This window comes from Arvicanthis niloticus, chromosome 13, assembly GCF_011762505.2.
Source record: "Arvicanthis niloticus isolate mArvNil1 chromosome 13, mArvNil1.pat.X, whole genome shotgun sequence".
Classification (NCBI taxonomy): Eukaryota; Metazoa; Chordata; class Mammalia; order Rodentia; family Muridae; genus Arvicanthis; species Arvicanthis niloticus.
In genome coordinates, this window is record NC_047670.1 from 23,100,546 (window position 1) to 23,122,894 (window position 22,349).

The following is a 22,349-nucleotide window of genomic DNA, read 5'->3' on the forward strand; positions in this document are numbered from 1 at the left end:
ATATCCATATTATGCTCAGATAAAAATGAATTGAACCACAAAGTAGCAGATAAATGTGGGATGGGATAAGTGATATTATACCGCCCAACCATAATCCTAGACACAGAATGAGAACTTATTCTTCTTTTCACTTTAATCTGTTTGTAGCAGAAACAACAACAACAACAAAATAAACAAAATGCATTATTTTTCTAAATTTCTATCTAGGCCCCTTCTGAAGAAATTTGGCTAACTGGAACAATTTCTCTTAGCTTTCATGTCTTCCCTTATTAAGCAATAGGTTACTGCTATTGTTTCTCCCATATAATGGGAGAAATAAAGTGCTCCATGAAAAGTTAATTTTCTCTTAATAACACTGAAGTTTTTAATGTAATTAAATTTAATGTTTTACTTATTTACTTTACACCCCACTCACTGCCTCTCTCCTGGTCACTCCCTCCAACAATCCTTTCCCAATCCCCCATCCCCTTCTCCTCTCAGCAGGTGGGGGATCTCCTAGCTATGCCCTCAACCCTGGCACCTCATGTCTTAGCAAGGTCAGGTGCTTCCTCTCCCACTGATGCCAGAGAAGGCAGCCCAGCTAGGTGAACATATCCCACACTCAGGTAATAGCTTTTGGGATAGCCCCAGTTCCAGTTGTTCAGGACCCACATGAAGGTCAAGCTGCACATCTGCAACATATGAGTGGGGAGGCCCAGATTCTGAACCACCAACCAAAGAACATACATGAGAAGTTTTTTTTTTTTTTTTAAAGATGCTTTAAACTGTTCAGTTTGTTTATTAAACTATTAACCTTAAATATTAGATGTTAGGTTTCAGAGCCCAGAACAAAGAGCTAAGGGGCATATTTTACATACCAAAGCAGAACTGGCCATCAGGTTCTCCCAGAATTCCTCAGTCCTTATAGACATGGCCTGCCCTCAACCCTGAACTTTTCAGGTCATTGGCTGGGCTGCCCTTCTTACAGAAGCTCTTTGCTGCTATACAATCCGGACATTTTGGTTTCTTCTTTTCTCTCCCCCACTCCCTTTCTTCTCTCTGTGGACATGTTTTCTCTTTCTTTATTCTCTCCTCTGTCTCCCTTTCCATGGGGACTTCCCTGCTCTCCTTCCTTGGGGCCAGTGAACTCACCTTCCAAGAGCAGCTTCCCAATAAATCTGTGTTTGTATATATTTTAATCTAGCTTGAATGGGCTCATTTTAAACTTATCATTAGTGATCAAAAATGTTTAAATTTCCAGAATATTGACATTCATTCTTTTAAAATCAAATACAATTCTCTAGTACTCAGAGCAATACAACAATCTACTAAAATTATCAAAAAAAAAAAAACAAAAACAAAAAAAAAAAAACCCAAATCTGTGCTTTCACATATGCCTGCTCAGACTGTCACTCTATGCTATGAGCTGCAAGCCTTTGTCTCACTTGATCAGGAAATGGGACTTCATAATCTTTATTCAGCATGAACATCTGCTCATTAATAAAAATCTATTAACATTCAAGTTTTATCAGTGTGACAATAAAAAGCACGCTTTGGTAAAAATTCAGATATTGAGGTGAGATAAAGTAGAAGTATGGGACTCTGAGCAGGGTCAGTGCACCAGGTTCGACCACCACTGAAGAACTTAAACCATAAAGACTCTCCCAAAGGAAGCCTGAGGAAAACCAAATCAGAAGCTTTAAAATGTTTTTTATGTTTTAAATGCAAATGTTTTATGCATAGTAGAGGCAGAATGAGCTCGACCCCATGGAGAAAAGCAATCCAGAAAATGTCATTTACTGGTAGTAATGATTATGGTCTATGAATGTTTTCTGATGGTAATCTTAATGGACTGTGAATTTTAAAATCTCTTTCGCTCTTCCTACTTTAACATCTGGTCATTCTCTTCTGCCCCCACACACGATTTGGGCATCGGACACGACAAAAAGTTTCACATTTTAAGATGGGAGTCCCCACTGAGGGCCCCTGAAGTGTTGGCATGTAGGAACACCAACAAAATTTAAAATGTCCTCTTACAGGTATGTTACAGGTGAATTTGGACAGGAACTCAGAGAGTGCAGGAACCTAGAGGCAGGAGCTGATACAGAGGCCATCTAGAACTGCTGCTTACTTCATGTGGCTTGCCCAGCCTGCTTTCTTATAGAAGCTAGAGCCACCAGCCCCGAAGTGGCCTCACACAATTGCCTGAGCCTTCAAACATTAGTCACTAACAGAATGCCTCACAAGCGTGCCTACAGTCTGATCTTATAGAGGCATTTTCTCAATGAAATTGAGGCTCTTTCTCTGGTGACTCTAGGCCATAACACATTGATATAAAACAAGCCAGGACAGTTGCATTCCTTTTGTTCTCTGTTGTGAAACAAGTCCCCAGACACCAGGGTTTCGGTAAAAGTGTGTGCCTCTTTTGTTTTTTGTTTTTGTTTGGTTTTTTTTTTTAATATGGAAATAATGAATTATAAAAAATAGTGAAAATAATGATTATCATGGGGCATAATAAGTAATTTAAAACAAAGATGTAAGTCATCAAATTAAAAACAAAATTCTCATATTAGGATTTGGGGAAATAAAAAATAGCAGAAATGATATTTTATTGGAATTTAGACAATACAAGAGATTATAGCTAGAATACCTGTTTAGGGGACTTCAGGAGATTTATTTATTTATTTACTCATTTATTTATTTGATGTGGAGAGGTGTAGTTACTAAAAATGTCGCAGTAATCTCAGAATACTGTAGAAGCTGAGGCAGGAGGTTTCAGAACTGCAGGAACTTGTCTCAAATAAAATAAAACACAATAAAAGAGTAATAATATATGGAGCAGATTTCAGTAAAGAGGGTGGGGTTAGAATATTTCAGGTTAAAAGGATAGATAGACGAATCATGGTGAGAGAACAAAAGCAGCTGAAACTTTTAAAAGGTATAGGAAGGAAAGGCTAGCTGAGCAAAAATTTGAAAAAACTTTCAGCTTTTGGATATATCATAAACACAAATATATGTACACACATACATACACACACACACACACACACTCCCTTACCAGCCACTTTCTAACAGTAGCTTCTAAAGTGTTCTTAGTTCAACAGAGCAATAAAATCAGATTTTTACAAGCATACAAGATAGAAAAAAAAGAACATGTGTGTGTGTGTATGTGTGTGTACATTCATACATATTTATAAATGTAGAAGTGAAACTGACTGGAAGAACAATGGGAGGTGGGAGGAGAAAAGAGGGGTAGGAGGGGGCATCTGTTCAAGTTACAATGTGTCCTTAAGAGAAAGTATTTTTAAGGAACAAAGTAACATGTGCAATGAAAAGCAAAAACAAAAAGCCATTCAAACAGCAGAAAAACATCCAAGACAAGAGCTTGGTAAAATGGCTAGCCCCTGATGCAGGATATAAGGAGGGACTTAGAGGAAATACCCGCCTTACTTTCAGTTAAAAACTGGATTAAGATTTAAGCAGAGCAGGATAAATTCTGGAAGAGACGTGTAAAAGTCTCAGGTGCCGCAATAATCGGGATCTGTCCTTGTCACACCCAAATCATTCTGGGGCAGAGGGGGCTTCTCTCATGTTTCACAATCTAGATGCAGCTTCGCCTTGGCCCCATCCAGCAGACAGGTTTAAGGATGGAACAGAAGGAGACGGGGGTCACAGGCGAGACACATCTACAAGGGAGGAAAGGAGAACAACTTGGCAGGAGCCCAAACGCTCCAGGACAAAACACTCAACCAACAACCACACTACTAACAAAAGGCCAAAGCACCCGGACTGTCGCGGCTAGCCACGCCCCCTACGCAGTCATTGGCTTGAGGCTTGCACGTCAATTACGTTTCTATCCTCTATTGGGCCAGAAGTACGAGAGGCAGGGTGCGGAAACGAGGGCCTGGAGACAGGGGCGGGGCGGGGAAATGGGCGGGGTCGGGGCGGGGCTAGGGCGGGCCCGGGCGGGTTTTTGGAGAAGGGGCGGCCATGGCGGCTGCGCGGCGGCAACGGCGGCTGCGACGGAGCGCGCGCCCGGCTTTGAATGAGCGGAGCTGGGACTGAGCGGGCTGAGCGCGAGCTCGAGGCAGACAGCGGCTGTGCGCGCGCGCGCGCGCCTCGGGAGCGCGCGTGGCCCGCGGCAGCTCGGAGCCTCCGCCGGGCGGGCGGGGAGGGGGAGGGGCAGGTGAGTGTGTGCGGCCTGCGCGCGCCCGCGAGGGGCTTTTGCTCTACCCACCCGCCTCCTGACCCGGGTTCGGCCTGTGGCTGGTGGCCGCGCTTCCCCGTCACCTTCTGGGTCACCCCGTACTTCCTGCCCTCCCGCCTTCCTCTTCGGCCCTCTACCTCGACCTCCCACTCGCCGGGCCACCACTCAGGGGTACTGTTTCCGGGTCAGGGTGACCCGTGGGGAGAGCCTAGCGTGGCTAGGAGCCGGCTTGTCCCTGTCCCCTCGCTATGCTGCGCTCACGCACGGGAGAGCCGCCTGTGCGCTGCCGACCCGGAAAAGCCCCACGTTCAGTCTTCCCCCCAAGGGCAATGTGCCGCCTTCCTGCCCTCTCTCTCTCTACGGGCCTCGCACCTTTCGGGGCCGATCTGCCCAACATCCAAATCCCAGCCCACCCGGCTCCCACCTTCCGCAGTTTAGAGCGCCTCACATGTCGCCCGCCACCGGGCGTGGGATTGCGTAACCAGAAAGCTCGCGTGTGTGTGTTGTTTTGCTCATCTGTGCAGTGGGTATGATTTTTTTTCCGTCCGCAAGTTCTAGGTGGGTAATCTGAAAGTGAAAATTATTTTAGTTATGAGACTCTTCTCCGTCGAGTCATTCTGAAGACCTTAACCCACCTCGGTGACAGTCCCCGGGGTGCCCAATTTGAAGGCCTGATGGTACCGAGTGTTCGTTTTTTACCACCAGCTGCACTTCTCTTTCTGCTTACTTGCCTCTGGTGTTGACCGTTTCTTTTAACTGTTTGAGTTCAGGTAGATTTTTATTTGGGAGCTTTACGATTTTTAACTTTAGCGAATTACAGACCTAATTTAAGTATATTCTATGCTGACCTAGGTCGTAGGACTTCCAAGTAATTGTATGGAAAGACTTAGAAATGCAGGTTTAGGACAGTGTTAGATGACTCGTTTTGTGAGTATCACCCTGCTTGGCTTAATGAATTGTAGTTCAATTGATGTATAGTCCAGGATGTGAAGAAATTCACTGAGCTCAAGGAGAGATTGACTTCATGATACAGGATTCTTTTTCCTTATGCCTTCCTCCCACTTACAGGAAATCTTTCAGTTGTCACAACAGAACTTTTATTGCTATTGCTTAATTGGAGATGTCATTTCTTCAAAGTTATTCCTCTGGCATAAAGTTTCTGCATTTTGTTAAGTCATTTTAAGGAATTTTATTTTTTTAATTCGAGTATTTTGGTAGGTTATATCAATATTGCCCAGTTCTAGAAAGCATTTTTAAAACACCCAAGTTGCAAAGTAGCCCCAAATAAGTGTTTTCCTAATTGAGAATCTATAGAAAGTAGACTGTAGTGTGTGTGTGTGTGTGTGTGTGTGTATGTATGTATATATATATATATATATATATATATATATATATATATATGTCGTTTCAAACAGAATCTGTGGGGAGAGCCTGGCCGTAGGATCCTCCTCCATCCACTCCTGATTTAACCTATTTAGATTACTCAGACCATTCATGGGCCTTATCTGTTAAATGGGAATGTTGAAACTATTGAACTAAATCCTGAACATGTTAAAGGCCCAAGGAATGTTAAGTTTTTAATCTCTAATTCAAGAAATATTTGAGAACCTAAATGCTGTCATTGGCTAAGATTTAGAGATAACAAATTAAGCCACACTGGTGGGGTCCTGTCCTTGTAGGCTCTTTTTCCTTTGAATGAAAGCAAATGTAGAAAGAAACTCCAGACAGTTGTTAAGTAGCAGAGGGTTTCTTTGTGCGGGGAGGTGTTTCCCAGTTTCAGTGCAGCATGTGTTACATAGTAGGTGCTAATAGATCTTAATTCTACTGAGCTGCAACATTATGTACAAGCCCTGAATACAATTTGTCTACAAATCACTGCAATTGACAAAGTGTTGCTTTAATAGTTTGGTTACATTTTCCCCATTTTAGTGAAACTGCTTAGAGTTTATACCTTCCTTGATTACCAAGAATGTCCCTAACTAGATTTTCTTGGCTTTCAGATTAAATGGATGTAGGTTTGAACAAGCAGTTGTAGGAGGTTGGGAACCTGTGCTTATTCTGCTGCTGTTATATGAATCGATGACATTAATATCTGTTTCATTAGAATTAAGTTTTGTGGATTCTGTTAGCTACTGTTCAGATAGTGCTTGATTCATAATGGATGGTCATTAATTACAGATTTATCACAGAATTCAGATATTGTTAATTGCTATGGGGGCATTCTGTTCTGTTATCAATAATAATCTGGCTTTCTGGTTTTCCACCTAAACTTGAAATTTTATTTCTACTTTTTGTTGGAGCCATTCAAGGTGAAAGGTACTTACTGAGTAATGACACTTGAGGATATTTGAAAAGGGAATGGCTGTAGCTGCTGAGGCTCTGAATGAAATTTCATTCTCAGCCTAACACTAAATCCTCTGCACGTTCCCAAAATATTAAATGTGTTTGTTTTTATCAAAAAATCTTGCTGGAATATAATTTTGGCTGTATTTTCTTTCCCAGTGCTATGTGTCATGTGTCTATTAGCTACCTTTTATATTTCATTTCTGAAAATTTATTATATTTTTAAAAATTTGCCCTGGACTTTTGTTAGTATATGTTTGTGTATACTGTACAAAATATCAGGCTTCATTATATTTCCTTTCTCTAGATAATGCAATCTGCTCGCCTCCTCCCTCCCGTTACTGTTTCTTCTTCTGGTCCTTTTCTTCTTGTCAAGCGGTACTCTATCTATTCTCATGTGTTGTATTAGAAGTCTAGCTTTTACAAATGAGGAAAGAAGTACTATCTTTACCTTTTTGCCTCTAGTGTATTCTGTCCAACACAGTGTTCTCCAGCTCCATCCGTTTTCCTGTGGAGGGCATGAATGTTGTACTCAAACTTCTCCTTGGGAAAATTGCTTTTCATTTTGTTGACAGTTACTTTTTACAAATCAGCTTTAAATGAAGCCTTAATTATTTTATTTGTTCAGTTCATTCTACTTATAGTGAGGAATCAGTCATTTCTTTCAAGTTTTACTTTGCAAATGGTAACTGAATATACCAGGTAAAAAATCCTCTAGAGAAGTATTGTATATTGTGGGTACAATATATAGATATTACTGTAGTATAAAATAGAAAATGTTAACCTTCTCAGTAGAAAACCACTGGAATTATGAAACTATTCCTTCAAGAAGTAATAAAAACTTATACCTAGCCAACACAGTAGGAAACAATTTGGGCAACATTTGGAAATGTGGCGTCTCTACAATGCTTTGAGAGAGTCAGCTTTGTTGTATTTTTGAAATCAAGCAAATCACCTTGGGGTTGTATTTGTCAAAAAGATATACATTACTTGAAGAAAGAAGTTGTTAATGTGCTTTTGATTCCTTTTTTTTTTTTTTTTTTGTACCCTCTCAGAGCCCCCTTGTGCCTCACACATTGAGTAAATCATTCAGTTAAGACAGTCAGTCTTTGGTTTTGGTTGAGTCTCTGCCTCACACATATGGAGCAGATGTGCAGCTTGGTCTTGGTGTAAGTCCTGAAAAACTGGAGTGGGGTGTATCCCCAAAGCTGTTGCCTGTACGTGGGATATGTTTTAGCTGGGCTCCCTTGTCTGGCCTCAGTGGGAGAGAATGAGCTTAGCCTGGAAGAGGCTTGATGTGCCAGGGTTAGGGAATAGCTAAGGGGGGTCCCCACCCAAATAGAGAAGGGGGGAGGGTGGAGGAAGGATTGTGGGAGTGTTGACTGGGAATGGGCAGTGTGCAGAATGTAAAGTGAAGAAGTAAAACAATAAAAAATGAAAGGTAGTCTTGATATGCACAAAAAAAATACAAGAGTATTGCTAAGGAAACCTTGTGGAACTTGCATTGTACCTTTATACAGTGTCTGTGTTTTACTCTTAACCCTAGACACAGAAAGCACTAGCTAGCTGTGTTCCCCTTCAGAAGAAACTGCCAGTTAGTGACTACAGAGTGATCAAGGTCAGGGACTACGACAGTTAGTGTGGTTTTTTGTTTTGTTTTGTTTTTTACTTTATTGTTTTTCTTCTCTCTACTGTTTGGTTGTGTGTTGAACGTTTATATAATCTATAACTAATGTATACAACACTTAGGATGAGGAATAGATCCCAGTTTCCTAATGTGTTTATATTTCCCCTCCCATCATTACAGGTGATTACTGCTTTTTACTGTTTAATTTTTAAACTGCTTCATTTCGTTGAGAATAGTGCATTATGAACTATTTTTAAAAACTGGGAAGTTATTGTTGCCTTGTTTTGTCCTTCTCAGAGCTCTGCTCCTGGGCTTACTAAGTCTAGGCCCAGCATCAGTGTTTCTTTGAGCAGATGACCAGGTTTGCAAATGTGAACTAGATGCCCTGTATCCTTGCTTTGTACTTACTACCTATCCTTTGAACATGTTGATTTTCCTTAGTTCAGTTTTTTCATTTGTAAAATAGACACAATGAAAGTATATTCATTATGAAAATATTTTTGATTGTACTATATTGAAGTGAATCAAATTGTAAAAGATATAGAAAGGATTGACACATACTTCTTTATGCTATTTGAGTTTTTTTTAATTGTAAGTAAATTTGTAGTAATTTAGGCAAAATACTTTTTAGAGACTCAGAATGAAGAAAATTTTTCCTCATAACTATTAAAAATACTTTAAAACTTACTTTCATAAGTAGTTCATGTGACTTACATTGTATTAGAATTTACTGTTACAGTTTTAGAGAACAGTATAAATGCCAAATTTCTCTTAGTGTGTAAGGACTTTTCTGTTTAAACTAAGAAGAAGAACATGTTTCAGAAATGTGTATAACTGTTGTTTTGATGTGTGTGCCTTCCTCACAGGTTCAGGTTTTCACCATGGCCATCACTCAGTTTCGGTTATTTAAGGTTTGCACCTGCCTAGCAACAGTGTTCTCATTCCTAAAGAGATTAATATGCAGGTAAATGATTTCTCTGTTTGAACTCACTCATTTGTCTCATTGGTTTGGATTACTTTTAACTTCAAAAGACATGAAAACTTTTTTAAACTAGTTGTCCTGTTTATAATATTCATGATTCTCTATGCTGTTTGAAAACAGTTTCTCAAAACTAGAAACGAAGTCAGTGGTTTTAATCTTTCATATTTTTATACCTTCCATTTAAATGTATTAAATGATTAATCTTAAAAGATTTCGGAAAGAAGCAGATTAACGTAAAATAGTATCACCACCACAGATGTTATATATTCTTTCTTTATTGGAATGTTTAAAAGTGGTTTGGCAAAGCATAGGTGTTCCTATGTATATTTTCATATGAATGCTACTCTTGAAGTTATTTTTAAAACTTTCACCAGAGGGAGCTGGAGCAATGGCAGTGCTTAAAAGTACCTGCTGGTATTGCAGAGACTCTGGGCTCTGTTCCCAGCACCCACATGGCAGCTCACAGCCCTTTAAACTCCAGTTCCCTCTTCTGGCCTCTGCGGGTAGCAGGTGTGCACATGATACATGGGCATTTGTGGGGAAATGCACACACACAGAAAATAAAAATGTTTTTAAGAACTTGAAACAGAGAAACTATAAGTAAAATTAACTTTTATGTCTGTGTGCTTATTGACCAGAATAAATTATTTGGCTTCATTTGGTTACTTTTAGATTCCAACTCAGTCTGTCTTACCACATGGCCATACCCTAGCTGTGGCTTCTCATCTGCTGAGGTGCCTCAGGACTCATCAGGAAATTCAGAAGTGTGGTCTTTTAACCATTTCCAGCAGAGCTGCAGTGGCCAGCAACTGTTGAGCACTGATGAAATTCTATTTCAGGGAGTTCATATTTGCAACAGTAGGGCCTACGGCTTCTTTTTTTTTTTTTTTTTTTTTTTTTTTTTTTTTTTTTTTTTTTAACATATCTTTGCAAAGCTAGGTTCTTCAGTTGGAATTTAAAGTAATTATGTCACCAAAATTAATGCTGAACAGAAAATGAGGGTGGTAGTATTCAGTCTGATTTTAAGAGTTGGGAAGCTGTAGAGTTACCAAAGGGCACACATATTTTTGAAACTGGATGTTGCTGTGGTTCTCAGGCTGACCTCTATTCCTGTGTAGTGTAGGCTGCCCTACATTCTTTCTCAGCTTTCTGAATGAAATTAGAGGGGGAAAAAGATACATGTTTTCAGCTTTTCAATTAGCTACTAAGAATTCAGGATATATGTAACTACTAAATTGTTTGGGCCTAATGACTTAATCATTGGAAGTGAAGCAAGCCGTAGTGGTTCATGTCTTTAATTTGAATATTTGGAAGGCAGAGGCAGGTGAATTTCTGAGACATATTCAGAACTATATAAAGAGACCCTGTCTTCCCCCCCCCCAAAAAAAAAGCTTCTATCAATCAGTGTAACTATTAGACTGTTAGGTATTTCATTTGACCTAAATATTCCCAGAAAAACTTGGCAATACATTTAAGATCAGGTGTAAGTGGTAATCAGGTATCTTTTCAGTGGGTAGCTTTAGAAGTTACAGACAGTGCTAGGCTGATTCTGTCTAGAGCTTAGCATGTTGATGAAGTGATGTGGAGTAGAAGTGGTCTCTGGTAGATGAGAAGTCAACACGGAAAAACTGGGGTCGTTGACTGTTAAAATTGTCCATGATGATAGGATTGTGGAGTATAAAGAGCTGACAGAAAATGCTCAAGTCAAAAATGAAGAAGAAATCAGATATTTACTAGGGAAAGTAGGATGGTGGTGAGTAGTAATACCAGAAAGAGGTGAATTACATCGTTAACAATAGTCATGAAGCATGGTGTCTTCATGTGTTTGTGGTTTCTCAAATTCTGGTCAGTGTAGATTAGTTTTAGAATACAGAATGGTATTTGACTTCATATGAAGGACTTTGTTTGTTGTCACTGTGAGTTCTGTTGATAGTATCAATATGTTTAGGACAGATTGTACATACACATGTAAAGAAAACGAGTTTATTAGGATAAACTTGTCTTAGGTATCAACATTAACCTGAATTATGTGTTGTAAAATTCCATACTTTTGTAATAGGCCCTAATGCTTTTGTCTTTATCCTTTAACTGAATAAAATTCAACTTCTGAATTTGCCATAAAACAACTCCTTTAGCAAGTAGCTCTAAGGGAGTGAGTTTCAGATTACTGGTTTTTAATAGCTACTGTGTTTTACTGTTTTGCTATATAGCCAATGTTATTCTAGTTGTTTTAAGTATGTCTCTTATTTAAATCCTTAAGTGAGCTTAGAAATGTAAGTGTGGATATCTAGTTTACAGATAAGAATATTGTAGCTAAAGAGTTGGGTAATTGTAACTAGACTCAGTAAAGTAACTTGGAAAACCATAGTTCCATAGATTGCATAGTCCATGTCAACAACTGAGTTATATTATATCCTGATTAGTATATTTCCACACAGCCGTGAAATCAGTTGGTTTAGTTTGGCCAATTGACTTTCAAACTTTTAAATAGTTGAATAGTTAAGTTTACCAGGAAACCCTTAAAACATAAACCACCCCTCCCTGATTAAAATACTATAGAGCTTTACCTACAGAACCCGAAGTACTTGTGGAGCACAGGGTTTCTGACAAGCTTGCTTTCTGCTCGGCTTTTAATTTGTCCTGAGTCCTGTAATTTTGTTTATAATTCTGAATCCTAACCAAAGAGCAGCTACATTGCACAAGATTTTGGAGACCTTGACAAGATTGCTGGCTATGCTTTATCATCATAGCTTTCTGAGCAGTTATTATTTAAAACAATAATTACAAAAGGAGAAAGTCCCATCTTCTGAGTAAATTACTGTCTAAATGCTTTTTATTCTTGCATGTTTTCGTGGTTCTTGAAATATATCCTGTTTCTTTCAGGTCTGGCAGAGGAAGGAAATTAAGTGGAGACCAAATAACTTTGCCCACCACAGTTGATTATTCGTCTGTCCCGAAGCAGGTAGTTTGTAATAGAGCATGTCCTCCAGAACACAGCTTTTCAAGCTAGGCTGAATCAAAATAATTTGGTGGTCAGGATTCTCATTGATTTTTTTTTTTACTGTTTGTTCTATACCTTTAACTCAATCATACACACACACACAAAATAATATAATTAATATATAATATATAATATATAATATAATTATAATATAATATATTCTGCTCTATTTCTTTGTTAACATCTAATTTCTTCCCCACTGGTTTTGTGTATACTATTACTTTTATGGAACATTTGGTATTTTAAACTTTTAGCTATATCCTAAATTTATATTATCTTGAGTTGGAATTTTGTAATTAACTTTCCATATGAATTGATATTCATGGATTTCTTATACATTGAAAATTCTGGCTTGTTTCTTGGACATTTAGATTTTATGTTTTTAAACTTTTATTTCATTCAGTCTTGTGGAGAATGTTGATACTTTTCTTTCTTTTTTTTTTTTAAGTTTTTTTTTCATTCAGGTAATCAGTTTTGTTAGGTATAAGTGGAAAGGTATAAGTCCACCCTATATGAGCTGTACATTTAATTCTAGTTTAGTTTTAAAAGCATTTGCTTGACAAAGTTTTGGTATGTAGTTTGAATCACATATACGCATATAGTCAAAAAGTTTGAAAGTCCCAAAGCCTGTTTTTCTAATTAGCACTGCAATGAACATTAGGTTGTTGTTTTATGGCTGACAATTCTCTCATCGTATGTAGACAGATGTGGAGGAGTGGACTTCCTGGGATGAAGACGCACCCACAAGTGTAAAGATCGAAGGAGGGAATGGGACTGTGGCAACGCAGCAGAACTCTTTGGAACAACTGGAACCTGACTATTTCAAGGACATGACACCAACTATACGAAAAACTCAGAAAGTACGTTGAAGATTTGTGCTTTTGGAGATTAAAATATTTTTTAGATTCTAGTAGTTAAAACTAGATACTATTATTTAAGTTTGCTAGAAAGCCTATTTATGATTATTTTTGCTTTCTGTCATATTAAACAGGAATTTTATATATTGATATGACTCAGATCTAGATCTAATAACTTAGCATATTTCCAAGTTTTCTAACATAAATAAGCATTTGCAATAATTCTATTGGATTTCAGATAGGAGTTTCTGCTATGGGAAACTTAGTAACAGTTTTAACAAGTCCCAAGCTTGATTATATCTATAAATGGATAATTTCCCATTATATTACATGTACAGCCAGTCAACCTGTCTATGGTCCCTGGTGTGTTAGCCGTTTATACTTCGCTCCCTTTTCAGTTGACAGTGAATCACTTAGAAATATTGGAAAGAGCACAATGACTACTTTCCTGTCTTTTTATCAAGATAATGTATGTAAGATAGAAGATACTGAAGGACTTATAATGAAATATGACTGACTTTGTCTTATCACTCACTGGCTAATTTTACTTCCCCAAAGCAGCCATTCGGTTACTTTCTGCTTGGGCTTTTTTGGATTGTTTGTATGTTACATATTGCTGTTTCTTGATACCACTTATACATATTGTTCATTCATATTCATATTATACTATAATAAGTGAAGAGTTAATTCTGCTTTATCTCCTTCTGTATTATTCAAACACAGAAAACATTCTATGCATGTTTGTATATACATGTCTATATAGATACACATATTTTACATAACATGAAGGTATTATTTATTTCACATGCCTATTGTATATCCTTGTCACATTTTTCATAGTTTTAGTTACATATATACTTTTATTCTTTTTAAAACTGTATTGTTCAAATATATCAGTACTGAAAAGGAAGGGAACTCATAAGTTTCTCAATTGATGTATATGTTGTATTATGAAAATATATTTCTGGAATTTAATAAATTATATGGTGCCTTATTGCATTAAATTAGGATGGTGGTGTTTTTGCGTGAAATTTACAATGTATCAAGTAAATGTATTTTAATACTACTAGCCAGAAAGACTTACGCATTTATAGATAAATCCCACAAGTTAAAGATGTGGCTATACTTCTGATAGGACCTATTATCCACGCTGCATTATTTAGTTTAGTAACTAAAAGTACCTCATTTTATTTTTGGAGCCCTTGTAAAACATGAAGAAGAAAAAGAATTTTTAAAATGTGATTATTATTATTATTTTTTTTTAGTATGTACCATTATACACAGGAAAGACAGAGACATAAAGGTGGTGATATTTAGAAATTAGAATTTGGAGGATATATGTTAAAATTGCATGGAAATTTTGGTTAATTTTTAACCACATTGTACATTTTAAAGAAGAAAGCATAACTTAAGCCATTATCAAATACCTCAATCAATTATTTTCATATAGTATTGTATCAAATATCCTTATAATCCTGTTGTAATTTATTTTTCAGATTGTCATTAAGAAGAGAGAACCATTGAATTTTGGTGTTCCAGATGGTAGCACAGGTTTCTCCAGTAGGCTGGCAGCTACACAAGATATGCCTTTTATTCATCAATCTGTAAGTGTGCTAATGAGATCTAAAGAGAGATTTAATCTTTTTCTTTTTTTTAAGAAGGAAAAATAAAGGAACAGATTTAAAAGTTCATGAGAAGTTGATCTATAGCTTTACTAACCTGACATCTTAAAAGATTAAAAACTATGTTGGACACTTATGGTCAGGGTACCATTATACACAGACAAGGTAGAGAGACATAAAGTTGATGATATTTAGAAATAAGAATTTTGAGGATTTACTCCCAAAATGATTAAGGTAAGTTTCGACTTACGAATTGTTTTCATCGTAGAGTAAGTTTACATTTAAAGTGTGATGTAGTTTAAGATGAATTAGACTTATGTGAAACTATAAAGGCAAAAGTGGTGAAGAGAACAGAAAGCTAGGGTTCCCAATCACGAGGGAGTATATCAGAATGAGCCAGGAAGCTTGGTCAACCAAAAATGTAAACAAAACTCCCACAATTACACAAATGCCTCTCCAGGCCTACAGATGCTTTGAGTAATTGATTACACCAGCTAACAGTTAGAAATCCTAAGTATAATGGGTTGAGATAGCAATGAACATTCATTATTTCACAGAGTTTCTGTGTCTAAGACTCTAAGGCTGATTAAATTGGGCCATTCTATGCCAGAGATTCTAAGGAGTTTATAAACAGTTGCTGCATCGAGACTGTAGTCAGTTGCAGAGCTGTGGGTTCGGTAGGATGCAGGAAATCTTTGTTTTTTACCATGTACTTGTGTATCAGGCTGTTTGAATTTCCTTGTGGCAGTACTGATTTTCCAGGGTATGGGAAGAAGAAAAAATTGATTATAGTGATGAGACAGCATTAAATTCTTATACACTCAATTAGAAACATAACTCTTACATGGTGCTATGAAAATACAACGTTATACAAATTCTACTTTCATACCCTTTTTAAAAAAAAATGACCTAGTACATTTTATTAGGTTCCATGGAGGGCTTGGGTGAGGGATTATTTACAGTGGCAATTATGGGAGCATTAACGCATTACCAGTGGCTACACTACTGAAGAAAATGTCTCTCCCCCAGTAACCATTAACCACTGCCTATAGGTTTTCAGTGTAGAGTGTTTTTCAAATTGAATTTTCTACTTTTATCCTGAAGTTCATTGTTTGTATTGTGAAAATTCTTTATACTATGAACATCAACTTTTTTGTGTCATCTTTTATACTTTTTCACTTTGTTGTTGTCTTGGTTTGGATGTTTTTGATGTATTTCAGGTGTGTGTGTGTACATACATAAATGCATATATGCAGAGGTGAAATCAATGCTGAATATTTTCTCTGACTTTCCGTTTTATTTTTGAGAATGAGTCTATCTCTGAACCTAGAGCTCAACAGTTGGTTAGACTGGCTGGCCAGGGAACCTCAGATCTTCCTGTCTCACTTGGTGGCCACTGGGATTACAGGCATGTGCCACCATATCCAGTGTTGTACCTGGACACTGACATCCAAACTCAAGTGCTCATACTTGCACAGCGAAAGTCTTTCCCTCCTGAAGCCACCTCCCCAGTTGCAGATGTAGTCAGTTTTTATGTATGCACACCTACCTATCTTGTTTTTAGTTTGTTATTTTATCCTTAGAAGGCCATTTTTTATAAAGAAATTACTGTATTTAATAGTGTGTGTATATTTGTATTGTGAAAAAATATATACACATATATGTAATCCCTGTCCTTCCCCCCCCCACGTGTGTGTATGTATATAATCTTAAATCTCTAATGTCTTATGTCAAACTTTAGTAAGGAAAATGGGCAAGTATTATAAGTGGAAGATTACCAACAAGAAATATAGAACCTAATATATCTAGTGGATTTCTTTTCTCTTTTTTAGAAATTCAGTTAAAAATCAGTACCATTTTCATGAGTTTTGCCTGGTTTATTATATCTGTATAAGATGAAAACAGAAAGTGCCATTGAGAATACCCTTACATTTCATATGCTTAACTGGAGTGTGCAATGCTACTTTCAAACTTACCCCAGCACAGACTACTCCCGTCAGACACTGGCATTAATTCTGAAAGCAATCTCTATTCTTTCTCTCCTTTTTGCTCTGATTCCTCATATCAAAAGGAGACAGAAATAAACAAGAGAGGATTTATTCTTGTTTAGTCCAAACTAAGGAAGTAAAAACCAAAATTAAATAGGAAACAGCATTCTGTAAAACATATGATATGAAGAAAGCTAGTCTTCCTCAACACACACAATCTTTGTCTCACTCCCCTCCTCTCTCTGTCTCTGTCTGTTTCTCCTCTCCTCCTCTCCTCCCCTCCCCTCCTCCCCTCCCCTCCCCTCTCCTCTCTTCTTCTCTACTCCCCCTCCCCGTGTCTCTACTCCCCCTCCCCGTGTCTGTTTTGTGCACCTGTGTGTGTGTGTGTGTGTGTGTGTGTGTGTATGTGTGTGTGTGTGCATATGTTCATGTAAATGAGTTTTAATTGGGATTGCTTACAGGAGCTTGGGAAATTTGCCCAGTGCCCGCATCATTGAAAAAAATTTCTTCCTGCCCCACTCCCACTTGGCTATCATTAACTGCCCGTAGGCCCCTAGGGATTGAAGAGGCCACATAAGCTACTTCCAATGTTCAGGACTATTATTCATGTGCAAATCTTTCTTGTGCAGCTAATCATAGCTGCTGTGAGTTCTTGAGGGCAGTTGCTGTGCCATTCTGGGAAGACTGCATCTCACAATACTTGAACCATTCCTTAGTCTCTTCTGTTACTTCTGCCCCATCCATGGTATTTTCTGAGTCTTGGTGGTGGAGGCAGGAAGTATTGAAAAACATACCCTCTTAGTGTTAGGCATTCATCAGTCAGTGATTCTGGTCATTTGGACCACTTAGAAGTCTATAGTAACCATAGCCAATTGGAAAAAAGCTTCTCTCACCAAAGCTGACAGTAGCACCAAATTATCGGCATAACCATAAATCTTTAAAAGGTAGTGAACACAGCATGTCTGTTTAGGAGAACAGCAGCAGTAACTGTTCCCTACTAGTGACTATGGCTTCCTAGCTATGGACATTTGATCAGGTTTACTGTACCAAGTGTGCATTCTCTGTTGTGAAGTCCACCTCAAATCTAGTCAGCATTTGGTTGCACATAAAGCATGCCACTACTGCACATTACACAGAACCTTTCTAGCCCGTGGGAAAGTCACACATCATCATGTTGTTGAGAAACTTGAAGTTCTAGGCAAACAAGAGGCCAGAGCCTCAGTGCCCTAGTAGGGATCGGTATGGAAGTTAGGGAACCAGAGGAGAGGAACAGGTGTTTCTAAGTTAGATATTTAAAGTTCCTCTTTTTTCAGTCGTTTGAGTTTGAACTGCTATATAGAGAAATGATGGCCCTTACTATCTTATTTTTTCTTTATTTTTTAATGTAGTCAGAATTAGGTGACTTAGATACATGGCAAGAAAATACCAATGCATGGGAAGAGGAAGAAGATGCAGCCTGGCAAGCAGAAGAAGTTCTGAGGTATTTGAATGATTTTATCGTATTGTACTTTGCGTAGAAAATTTAGATTTCTTTCTTGTTATATTTAAAGTCAAGAAAGTCTACTCTGTCACGTATCTTGTCTGTTTCCATATACCCATACTGACCTTATTGAACTTTTTTCTCATTAAACTTGCTCTGAATTTCAGATTTTATATCTTTTTATATGACACCATGAATTTAAAATATTGTTTGAGCCAAAGGATAATAATCTTAACTGCAAAACTTTTTTGCATGCACATGCCACATGGTAGTCATAATACCCTACTGTGAAATGTGAACCACTATTATATCCTAGTCTAGATTAGAAGTTGTAATTTTGTTTTGTTTCACAATTTAAAATAGTGTCAGAATTTCATATCTGAATGAAAGTAGCGAATAAAGCACCCTTAATCTCTATATGTATCTTAATTTTAGTGTCTACTAAAGTCTTATAAAACAGGTAGATCATCTTAACAACCCATTGTACAGAAAAGTAAATATTATTCTGTAGTTTAAAGTTCATATTTGTTGGGTGTTCATTCTATGTTTATGTGAGTAGTAAACTTAGTTCTTGCACTTCAGTGTTTGCTCAAAAAAGGAAAGGAAGAATGAATGTAAAGCAGAAGGGGACTTATTTCTGATCAAAACTCACATGTAAATCTGTCTAGCCTCTTTATACATTTAGGTCACACAGCAAGGGGCTGGGAGGTGGACTGATGGGTAAGAGGAGACCTAGGTTCTGTTCCTAGGAGCCATATCAGTTTCAGGAGATCCGATGTCCCCTTCTGGCCCCTGTGGGCCCTTGTACACACATGATACACATAAAGTACATGTAAGGCGCACACACATACAAATAAAACAAAATGGAAAAAACTATCGAAATACAGTGATAGAAATTTATTTTAAAATTATTACTGGTTTTGCCCTATGGATAGAAAATGAATTACCTTTTCTTGGCGATCTTAACAATTGAACTGATTTTTATATTTTTTTTTTCTTGTCTTGTCTCTGATGGCAATTTTATAGTAACCTTGAATAACCAGCAGAGGGTGCAGTTAAATACGTAGAACTTTTGTCTTTTTCTTTTCAATCTTGTTTTCAGTATATTCTTGTTATAACAGGAGGGGGATCACAGTTTTAAAATGAAGTTGTCAGAGGTTTTCATATCGAGCCTCACTGTGGCCAGTGTGACTGTGGCTTTAATAAAGGGTAGTTTCTAAAATTGTGAACTAAATAAATAACACGGTTGCAAGGATCACCAAAAAGGACATTTTTATCCTGATTTTTAAAAATAAATAATTGGTCCAAAATTTAGAATGTTTTAGAAAATGTAGAGGACTGTAATTATTAATTTTATGAAGCACAAGGGTAAAGAAAAGAGATATTCATTAGAATTTAATAATCTTAATGATAGTATTATAGAATTTTTAGCTGTGAGCAGAGCATCTTAATATTGCTCTGAAACCTTCCTTTTTCCATCCTATCTCTAGTTACATTAATAAAATAAAAACAATGTTTTATGACAGTTTAGTTAAATGAGGTTATTAGTTAATAATAGATATGCTTCACGCTGTGTACTACACAAGTGTAGTAACAGGACATGAAGGCTTATGTCATTGCTGCCTCTAGGAAGACACTGTGTATTGTAAAAGTGCCTTTGTGTTCCGAATTCTCTAAGCTTAGAAGCTTTTCTGTTCTCTAGTTCTGTCATCAGTCAAAAGAACATGATTCTAGTACTGAAGCAATTCCAGACTGGAATCTGAATGGGCAAAATACATTTTTGTCTTCATTAATCTCTAAATTGTTTCTTGTACCTAGAATATTCATTGCTGCTATTTCATTTCAGATAGGAACCCAGTCAAAGCTTATCTTTTTATAACTTATTTATTACTTTATAATTATTTTTCTTCCTACATTTTAAATGTTTCAGGCTTCATTTTTAATACAAATTTTTAGATTTTCTTATATTCGAGCAAAACTAGTATAAAGTAAGTTTTCTTCCATTCTTTAAACTTGGTTAAATAATGGTGAAATTTGGAGTGTTTCCACAAAGAAAATTTTCTCCTTTGTGGGATTTTTGTCATCTGTAACTCTACCTTTTTGCATTCATAATTGTTATTGAACACCAGTTGTATATACATGCATATACATACTTGTGCATATAATTATGCATTAACATATCACTTTCATGAGTTTTAAGTTGAACATATGCTCATTTAGGTGCCCCAACCTAGATTGTTCTGTATAGATCTAGATGCTGCCTGTTCCATTCTCGTGCTAACCTGTATTTTCCCCTCAGCCTTACCTACTTCTTGAGCTTTTTACCCCCTATTTGGTACTCTCCTAAATCATCATTCCAGGCCCACTCTCCCTAGACAAGCCAATTGGTAAAGATAGAGTATTTTCCTTATTTCTTGTCTGTTGAGTTATGTTAGGCTAAGAACCAGACACAGAGTATGAAATTGATAAATACCTACTAATATGCATTATGGAGCTGCTCAGATGTTATTCTTTAAATTTCTTGGTTCTGAGTAGAAGATATGTCTGAAATTCCATTTTTTGTAGTATGTTCTTAATATCCTTTAGATGATTAAAAATCTATTATAATAAAAAGATAAGTAATTCTAATATCAAACTTTGTGGATAATTTTTCCGTGGCATACACAAAAGCTGAGGTCGAATTGAAGTAGAGAGTTTTTGTGGGAATAATATGAAGAAAAGTTGTAGGTTCCTATTCCCTGTACATATTAACACTATGGCCAGACAAATCTCCTACCTTTGTACCTCATTTTGCCCATTTGTGCAGTAAAGATAACATTTCTGCTTTATAAAGTCATCTATCTTCTAAGGGTAAAAAGAAATACTGCTTTTCAGAAATCCTTTCAATTCTCATTTCAAGGAAATGAGAAAATTAAGACATTAAACATTTATTCCTTGATTTTTAAGAAGGCATCCTTCCTACAATTTATCTGTGTAGTATTTATAAAAGTAGAGATATGAATATCTTTCTTTTCAGGCAGCAGAAAATTGCAGACAGAGAGAAGAGAGCAGCAGAACAACAAAGGAAGAAAATGGAGAAGGAAGCGCAACGTCTGATGAAGAAGGAGCAGAACAAAATCGGTGTGAAGCTTTCTTAACACACGCTTTGTCGTGTCCGTGCCAGGAGACGTCTGGGCCCACAGCCTCCACAAGCATTTGTATGGACTGGACAGTATTTTCAGAATACAAACACTCTGCTTGATCTTACTGTGTTTATTGAGCTATCCAGGACACCAGGATTCTCCCATAATACCTTGAACTATTAGTAATCAAGACTCAAAACACAAAAACAATGAGACAATTATTTTCTTCAATGTGTTCCAAATATAAGACAATTGTTTGCTGTAGAGAAGTTATTTCAAGAGGAATATACCTGACAAGTACCTCTCAAGCTAGTGTTTCTAGCTGAATAAATGGGTGTAAATAATTTTATGGTGGAAAAGTACTCTGCTATCTATTATGCTTTTGTTCATTGTGCATAATTATAAAATAATTTTAATAATCTTTTGTTTCCATGATCACTTGATATAAATTAGACAAACTGTAGGTAGGGCTTTATACCCTTCTTAATTTTGTTTCAGGTACTGTTGACATACATTTTCTATAATTTGAACTGGCATTGTTTGGTACAACATTAAGGAATATGATGATTTGGGTTTTTAAGAAAATAACATTAAATGCAATAATTTTATTTATCAAATATTTTGTATACCCTTATTTTCTTTTAGACAGTATTATAATGTTATACAGAGCTATAATTTATATTGCATGTATAAATGTTGAAAATCAGCTGCAATGACAACTTCTTGTGACAAGAACTAGGATTAGTAGCTTTTCCTTTTCATTTCAGATGTCAAGATGTTAACAGTGTTCATCCTTAAAAGCCATTTTCAAATGCAGAAAGCCTTCGGTTTTAATTATTTTTTAAGTGATTCTTGAAGATTTCTCTGTTTTATTTTTGTTTCATTTTGTTTTTAATCTTATATAATATAATGCAGGGTGCCTATTTCAGCTAGATAACATTACTGATTCATTACAAGCCAAGACATAAATATTTTTGCTTGTGATATTGGTTGATTTGTTTAAAGAAGTAATTGCATATTGTGTTTTATCGGGAAAAAACACATCTCACAGTTTAAAATACATTAAATTTTTTCCACCATTGAAATATAACAGACCTGATTTTCTGTGGCTTTGGAATTTTTAAAGATGTTTTATTTTCTT

The 22,349-nt window shown here is 36.8% G+C and overlaps 1 protein-coding gene across 4 annotated transcripts; it reads left to right on the plus strand.

Moving 5' to 3' along the window:
* Positions 1-3,948: 3,948 nt before the first annotated feature.
* Ebag9 (estrogen receptor binding site associated antigen 9) lies at positions 3,949-21,825 on the plus strand. 4 transcript variants are annotated; one of them, XM_076911329.1, is made up of 7 exons: positions 3,949-4,165; positions 9,023-9,120; positions 12,022-12,103; positions 12,841-12,999; positions 14,493-14,600; positions 17,995-18,086; positions 21,103-21,825. In XM_076911329.1, exons 1-7 carry the CDS (start codon positions 4,025-4,027, stop codon positions 21,221-21,223), a joined length of 801 nt encoding a protein of 266 aa, XP_076767444.1. In that variant the 5' UTR covers positions 3,949-4,024; the 3' UTR covers positions 21,224-21,825. The 4 variants fall into 4 exon arrangements, with proteins under 4 accessions (XP_076767444.1, XP_076767445.1, XP_076767443.1 ...); XM_076911330.1 differs by having other exon boundaries at positions 3,951-4,165; positions 12,022-12,100; XM_076911328.1 differs by lacking the exon at positions 3,949-4,165 and adding an exon at positions 4,381-4,713.
* Positions 21,826-22,349: the final 524 nt, after the last annotated feature.

Coding starts and splice junctions, on each gene's coding strand:
- Ebag9 (XM_076911328.1), top strand. CDS start 4,435: ATGCTGCGCTCACGCACGGGAGAGCCGCCTGTGCGCTGCCGACCCGGA. Junction 4,714..9,022: donor TTTGCTCATCTGTGCAGTGG/GTATGATTTTTT, acceptor CCTTCCTCACAG/GTTCAGGTTTTCACCATGGC. Junction 13,000..14,492: donor CTATACGAAAAACTCAGAAA/GTACGTTGAAGA, acceptor TTTATTTTTCAG/ATTGTCATTAAGAAGAGAGA.